The 8,087-nt window shown below is 46.9% G+C and overlaps 1 protein-coding gene across 1 annotated transcript; it reads left to right on the forward strand.

Annotated features, from left to right (window-relative positions):
* Nucleotides 1–375: 375 nt before the first annotated feature.
* On the forward strand, nt 376–3,200 carry LOC307044985 (general transcription factor II-I repeat domain-containing protein 2-like). The gene is made up of 2 exons (XM_079690445.1): nt 376–2,417; nt 2,536–3,200. The coding sequence occupies exon 1, from the start codon at nt 588–590 to the stop codon at nt 2,397–2,399; it is 1,812 nt and encodes a 603-aa protein (XP_079546571.1). The 5' UTR covers nt 376–587; the 3' UTR covers nt 2,400–2,417; nt 2,536–3,200.
* The last annotated feature ends 4,887 nt before the right edge of the window (nt 3,201–8,087 follow it).

The raw sequence follows: 8,087 nt of genomic DNA on the forward strand, positions 1-8,087 counted from the left end.
AGTTTCTAACTTGCATGAATTAAGCTTGCAAACAGTTCAAACCGGAGAGACGTGATGTATGGAATACATGTATATTGTTACACGTCATGTAAATGAAATGATTGCCATGATAATACAACAGGAGAATGGAATTGTGTTTGGCGATTAGGCCCCGGTTTGCAGGATAATCATTCGGGAGGGAAAGAACCGCTCCGATGAAAATCCCCAAAACCAGTGAAGTATGGAATACTGAGATGAACTGAGTTTCTTACCTTGTAGGGCAGTGGTCCCCAAACTACGGCCCGCGGGCCGGATACGGCCCGCCTCCACATTTGACCCGGCCCCTTGAACAATTTCCAATATCAGAGACGCATTACCTCCCCCCCTCCCCGCATTATTATTTTTTCAGTCGGGCCACGCGATCGAGACCAATGCACGCATAGAACTGGGTGAAGTGAGCCTCCCCGACTGAATCCCTGAAATGTTTCCTCATGTCAATAAAGCTCATTTGAATTGAATTATGACGCTAAAAAAATGTTGCTAACGACCTCACTGTCTTTGCCCTAATCATAAAACGTGAACCTACCCCCCCCCCCCAGAACGGAATAATGGCAAAAAGGTTAGGTAAGAGAAAAATTGATTCAGAATGCAGGGTATTTAACCTGCAGTGGACACACGATTATTTTTTTGTTCAATGCAAAGAAAAGGCTGTTTGTCTCATCTGTCAAGAGGCCGTGGCGGTATTCAAAGAATACAATCTGCGCCGACATTATGAATCCCATCACAAAGACAAGTATGATAGCTTGCGAGGCCAAATGCGAGCAGACAAACTAGCAAAGCTAAAAAGTGGACTGTTAGCTCAGCAGACTACATTTGTACGCCAAACTCAGCTGAACCATTCATCTGTTCGTGCCAGCCTCCATGTTGCTCAACTGATAGCAAGCTGCGGTAAACCTTTCACTGAGGGAGAGTTTGTCAAGAAATGTCTGAATATTGTCGTGGAGGAGGTGTGTCCCGAGAAGAAAGATGTTTTTAATGCCGTGAGTCTGTCTTCGAGTACAATCACCAGACGCGTTGAAGAAATTGGGGGTAATGTATATGCCCAGCTGCAGCAGAAGACAAAAGAATTTGACTTTTTTTCATTAGCACTTGATGAGAGCACGGACGTGCAAGACACAGCGCAGCTTCTTATTTTTATTCGTGGAGTTAGCGCACATTTTGACATGTGCGAGGAGCTGGCAGCCCTCCAAAGTCTGAAAGGCACTACGACGGGGGAGGATATTTTCGGCAAAGTATGTCAAACCATCGAAGAGTTGGATCTGGACTGGGCAAAGCTTGCCAGCATCACGACTGACGGGGCTCCGAGTATGGTGGGCGCGACTCGGGGTCTGATAGGACGCATGAACCGGGAGATGGAAGAGCGGGGTCTCACCGCCCCGCTACAAGTGCACTGCCTAATTCACCAGCAAGCACTGTGCTGCAAAGTGTTGAAGTGGGATTCTGTCATGAAGGTGGTGGTATCATGCATAAACTTCATCAGAGCAAATGGACTTAAACACAGGCAGTTCCAACAATTCCTGTCTGACCTGGAGTCTGTGCACGGAGATGTATTATACTACACAGAGATCCGATGGCTGAGCCGCGGCAGAGTTTTGAGGCGTTTTTACGAGCTGCTACCTGAAATTAACGCATTTCTTCATTCAAAAGGCAAAACGGTCCCAGAGCTGATCGACCCAGAATGGAAATGGCACCTCGCATTTTTTACAGACGTGACAGAACTGCTGAACGGCCTTAACTTGCAGCTACAAGGCCAGGGGAAACTCATTTGCGACATGTATTCCCACATAAAAGCATTTGAGGTGAAACAAGCGCTGCTTTTGGAGCAAGTGAAAAAGCACAACTTCACCCATCTCCCTGCTACCCAAAAGCTTTCTGCAGAGAAACCAGCGGTCCCGTTCCCAGCTGAAAAGTGTGTGGAAGCACTAGAAATGCTGAAGGCGGAGTTCGGTGTGCGATTCCGTGAACTACATGTTCATGCAAAAGAAATCCGTCTTTTCCAGAACCCCTTTGTTGCCGACATCGATGAAGCCCAGCCTTCTTATCAGTTTGAGCTGGCCGAGTTACAGAGCTGTGATGTTCTGAAAGACTCATTCAAGCCCACCAGTCTCATTGACTTCTATGCCGCCCTCCCTCAAGACACGTACCCTAACATAAAAAAACACGCAATGAAGATGTCCACAGTTTTTGGCAGCACGTATATCTGCGAGCAAACCTTTTCACGCATGAAACACCTGAAAACTCAGAGGAGATCAAGATTGACAGATGAACATCTGCATCAGTGTTTGAGACTGGCTGTGACTAGAATGGAACCTGACATTGAACTTCTCACCAGCCAGATGCAGGCCCACAGTTCACACTGATGAACATACAGTACATAGGTAAGCTCACTATAAAAAATCCATCTCCACAACCATACTTGTATTGAAATGTATTGTGCTGTGTAGGTGCTGTATCACTTAGTTTGGTTTCTCAGCCTGCTTGCTTTGTGTTTTTCAGGGGGAAGTTGATGAGAGAGAGCAAACACTGGTGTCTACTAGGCTATAATACTGGAACTTACACAACTGGACTATAAGGAAAGAACACAAGAACTTTGAGAGACTGCTCATATGAGTCATTTAAGAGATTTTGCTGTGACAACTGAAGCTGAACTTTTACCAAGATTGTGCACAGCACAATAGAAGCATTGTTTCTGTGAAGAACCCAGAGAGGGTTATTTGGGTATTCATAATACTGTTATTACATATTTCCTGACTTTTTTTCTGTGAAGAACCCAGAGAGGGTTATTTGGGTATTCATAATACTGTTATTACATATTTCCTGACTCTTTTTCTGTGAAGAACCCAGAGAGGGTTATTTGGGTATTATTGATTTCATAATACTGTTATTACATATTTCCTGACTTTTTTTCTGTGAAGAACCCAGAGAGGGTTATTTGATTTTTATTGATTTCATAAATAGTGTTATTATATATTTCCTGAGTTAAATTTTTCTGTGAAGAACACAGAGGGGGTTATTTGATCTCAGAAAGGGTTATTCATATTTGCTTATGTGTGGCTTTTTGGAAAACAATAAATTCTTACATTTAGGCACCACTGCGATCGTCACACTTTTTCTGTTACAAACTGACCCGGCCCCCCATCAGAGAAGGGAAAAGTTATGTGGCCCTCACTGGAAAAAGTTTGGGGACCCCTGTTGTAGGGTGACTGTGGTGATCTGGGGAGGAAATAATAGATTAATGTATGTATGCGGCAGGGGGCCGGAATCACTGCCGGAGCTTACGGGTCGTGCTGAGACTCTGACTGCCGAAATCAGTGCCGGTCTTATCTGAAAACGACCTGAGGGTCGCCTGCCTGGCTAGCAGGGATTGACTACGCCGCCACGAAGGTCGAACGTCCTGCCGAAGCAGGGATCTTGTTTATAACGGAAACCGAAGTTTACAGTGGCCCACAGTCCACGAGACCGAAGTCTACGGGGACACGCGGTCCCTTCTTCTTCTCTTTTTCTCTCTTTTACCCTCTTCTTTCTTTTCTCTTTTCTTTTCCTCTCCTCTTCTTACGACCTGACGTCGCAGGGTATACATTTTTACACAGGCACATTGAGCACAGACCGGAGTCTACGGGGACACACGGTCCCTTCTTCTTTCTCTTTTACTCTCTCTTCTTTCTTTTCTCTCTCTTTCTTTTCCTCTCTTCTTCTTATGACCTGACGTCACAGGGTATGCATTTTTTACAAAGACACATTTGAGCACAGGCCTGGGATTAGATACCTGCGTGCAGGAGAATGTAGCCCGGGACGGGTAGATGCAACGTGAGACGAGACATTATTCCCTGTGGGCGGGAGCCCGCGGACTAGGACAGGGATGCAGTTTGAAATCCGATACCATAATGAACAGGTATACTTGTAAACGTGTTATGAACCACCACCAGTTATATGCATAAATACCGTAGTTAGTCTGAGAGATCGTTGGATGGCCAGCACGGCGCTGATGTCCGGGCGAGTGTAGGATGTGAAGGCAGAGGAGGACCGCCGTCCAGTTGTTGTAGGGAAGAGGAAGAATTACCTTGATTACGGCAGGTTTGCTGCACCTATCCTGAACGAGCCCTGAAATGCTCTTAAGACACCACCACCAGTTATATGCATGTTTACTGTAGGTAAACTGAGAGATCTTGATAGCCGGCACGAGCCGATGCCCGGCGAAGAGGGAAATGTAGACAATGTAATGCAGATGTTGCTTGAGTACAATGATGCATGAATATCATACCCTGCTTAACATGAGCCATATGAGCATGAAACCAAGAATATGAAGTGCAATATGAGCAGCATGAAATAATGTTTGCTTAGGTAAATACTGAAACATGACCCATGATAAAGGACTAGCCCAATCAGCAGTTTGATTACGCCAGAGTGAGACATAGATGCTGATGTGCTTGGTTGGGTGATTAGACTGTCTTCTATAATCTTACATGAACTTCTCTTTCTCCCTGAAGAAACCCACCGAAGCCCACGGATGGGGCGGCATCCGTGAAAAGCCTCGTTGAGTCGGAGGAACACACAAGGTCATCGTAAAAGAAAGTAACTCCGTTCCAGTGGGCGAGCAGGAGGGACCAGGAACGTAGGTCTGAACGGCAGCCTTCGTCTAGGAAGACGCAGTCATGGAGGTTGTCGACCGCCGATGCTGCGTCCAGGAGGCGGGAGATGAACGAGCGCCCCTGGGGGATGACGTGCATGGCGAAGTTGAGGTGTCCGAGAAGGGAGAGCAACTATTGTTTTGTGATAACTTGTTGCTCGCAGTATGACTTGGTGATGTCCCGGATGCGCTGCAATTTGTCGGAGGGGAGAGACGCCTTCATGTCTATGGAGTCGAGGATGATGCCTAAGAACTCTAAGCGTGTGTCGGGACCTAACGTTTTCTCCTTGGAGAGAGGGACGCCTAACTCCTGAAAGCAATGTTTAAGCTTGGCCAGTGAGATCCCTGAGCTGTCCTGTGGCGGATCTATGGGGAGGAAGTCGTCCAGTAGGTGAAGGACGGAGGGGATTCTAACAATGTTCAGCAGAATCCAGAGAGCACTTCAGAGAAGGAATTGAAAATGCAGGGGCTGCTTCTGCACCCGAAGGTCGGGCGAACGGCAAAATAGAGTTTGGACTCCCACTTAAATGGGGATGATTTTGAAGGCATCAGTAATGTCCGCTTTGGAGAGCCGAGCTTCGTGCCCTGTGAACTTGATCATTTTTATTGCATTAACCACTGAGGCATAGTGAAGGGAAAACTGATCTGGAGGGATGATACTATTGACGCTGCAGAATGGGCCGGAGCGGGTAGCGGACAGATCGAAATCAGCCTCTTTTTTCCGGAGTATTTGCGTGTGGCTATTCCGATGGGATTTGAACGAAACACTGAGAAGTGGGAGGAGCTAGAAGGACCGATTATGTATCCTTGAGAAGTTCTTTGTCGATGAGCTGGGAAACTATGTTGGGTTCTTTAGCGGCTGACTGTACGTTTTTTTTTTTTGCTACGAAAGTCACTGTGGGAGATGAGAGGACCCCTACCCTGAAGCCTTGGGAGAGCCCTGACAGGATATAGTCAACGAACGCGGAATCTGGCTGAGTAGAGAGCGCAGCTACTAGCTGAGGGATGTTAATGGGAGTGGAGGGGTGATATTTCAGAATGTTTTTCCACCACGAGGTTTCTGGCGCAGAGCTACTGTGAGGCTGCGGCTGCGCCTGGGGCAAACGGACTTCGGGTGTGCATCCCTGCAGAAACTGCAGATATGGAGAAATGTACAGTAAGGGTGAGTGCAAACATTTTCGTTAAAACTAGAACAAATCTTATCTTTGTGTCTAGTCTGCACCTGACGGCTTGGTCTATCGTTCCCAGCATACTGCATGTGGGAGGCTCTGGGCGCGGAGAAACGCACTGAGGGGCAGAGGGGAGCGATGTGGCCCTGCGCTCCGCAGCTGTTGCATGAGATAGCAGATTGGCCGCCGGTGGCCATCACGAGGAGCTCAATGTCCATCACTGACCAGTCCAGGCGGATATTGCTATGTGGTGGAGCGCTGCTTCGCTTGAAAAGCTTTTGTGGTACTGATAGAAGACAGATTTCCCGTATCTAATGTTAATGTCGCCAATAATGGCCATGTACGCATCTAATTCTACTCTTCTCTCAGGGTAGACGGAGCAGAGAACATCGCGGAAGATGCCGAAAGTGACCATGAATTGCCCTACGCTGATGTCTCTGATAAGCCTGGGGTCTGCGGCCTTAAAGACGGCGGTGATATTTCCTCCTGTGGCGATGGCTTTATCTTACTCCGGGGAGGGCAGAATAAGGCTGAGCAGATTGACGTCCTTCCCTTCAAGAATTTTCAACCTAAGCCGTGAGGAAATGTTGGCGGCTTGGGAAATAAAAGGCCTACCTAAAGGGGGGACTGGGAGGGCCGAAGCCAGAGAATAGGGGGGAGCTACTGCTGGAATGCGTGGGACACCCTGACCCCGGCAACCCCGGCGGGACTGAGGCAGAGAGCGCTGCTCTGAGTGCAGCGGAAGTTGAAGCTCCTGTGACGGAGTCTTCCAGGGCCTGGAGGCGAGCATCGATAGCTCTCATGGAGCTCGCCAGGGATTGCAGGGAGCCGGCCACGCTACTCTCCATGAGGGGCGTGTTAGAGACACTCCCGGCCTGGCGAGCCTGGGAAGGGGTGGATTTTGGAGGCGGACGGGATCCTGGAGGGCTCGACTTCCTGCCCCTTTTTCCTCCGCGGCTGCGGCCACGTCCTCGCCCTGATCTCTCCGGAGAGCTGACTGGAGGTGCTGCCCCGGACTGGGGAGCTATGCTGGAGACCTGGTCCGAGAGCTCTCGGAGCTGAGAGAGAGTGAGGCCTTGGGCTGTGGGAATGCCCTGCTGCAGGAGCCGGGCGATGAGGAAGTCTTCCTCTGATGATAATCCGCTGAAGGGAGCCGAACCGGGACCGAAGACTTCCAGAGAAGGTTCGTGATCCGAATTGTCCGAGTTGGACATCTTGAGCTATGTTGCTTTACAGTTTTCTCACGAGAAGGAGTATGTAGTACTACCATTGCGTGTGGTCACCTGAAATGACAACTGACAGGGGGGAAGAGCAGGCATTTTAAGGATTTTAACGTGTGTAGCAATTGGCTGCTGAGGGGTGACGCCCACATGTTTAATGAGGGGGGAGAGAGCAATAGAGTGACGTGTAAGTGACTCATTGTTAGGTCTTCCTTATTGAACTTGCGCTAAAGCTTTCATTAGTTAGCAACATTTTTACCTGTAGCGCAGCTGTGGCTCATGAGGTAGATGGTCACTCCGATTGTAAGGTCAGTGGTTCGATTCCAAACCCCAGCAGTCAACAAGTCGCAACTTAAACTCAAATTGGTTTATCAATTCACTGGTGTAAATGTTGGTGAATGTACGTTTTTCTAAGCAGCTGGCCTCTGTATACATGTGTGTGAATGGGTATATCTGACTACCATATCAAAAAGCACTTTGAGGGGTTGGACAGACTCAGAAAGTGCTGTATAAATGCAGTCCATTTACCATTTTCCCTTCCCATTTCAATCGTGTGGAGTACCTGAAACCAACATTAAAACTGTGTATATAAAAACCAAATATACGATACAACCACAACCTGTTTTCCAACAAAATTGTATTTGATCTTTTATTTGATTTATTCACATCTTGGCCTGACATTTTAAAAGGTTATATTATTCTGGAATACAGTGGTATTCAAATACTTGCAAATGTTACTTTATTATAAGTAGCTTTACTACAGTGTAAAAATACTCTTAAATCTTACTTAAGCAGAAGTATTAACTAAATAAACTTAAAGTACAAGTTAAAATATTTATTATACTTCATTTCACAATGTAGAAATGTAATTCGTGAATCATTAATGTGTAATCATAGAAACTTCGTAGGAACTTTACAGCTGGTAAGGATATTTGCAACATATTATATAATGCTGGGTAGTTTGAGTAATTGTACTTAGTTACATTCCACCAGTTTTAAGAAAAGTATTTAAATATAGTTTTGTAGATGTAA

This window comes from Notothenia rossii (assembly GCF_949606895.1).
Source record: "Notothenia rossii genome assembly, chromosome: 6".
NCBI classification, from domain to species: Eukaryota; Metazoa; Chordata; class Actinopteri; order Perciformes; family Nototheniidae; genus Notothenia; species Notothenia rossii.

Excerpts from the sequence above, each read along its gene's own strand:
- LOC307044985 (XM_079690445.1), top strand. The coding sequence starts at position 588 with ATGGCAAAAAGGTTAGGTAAGAGAAAAATTGATTCAGAATGCAGGGTA.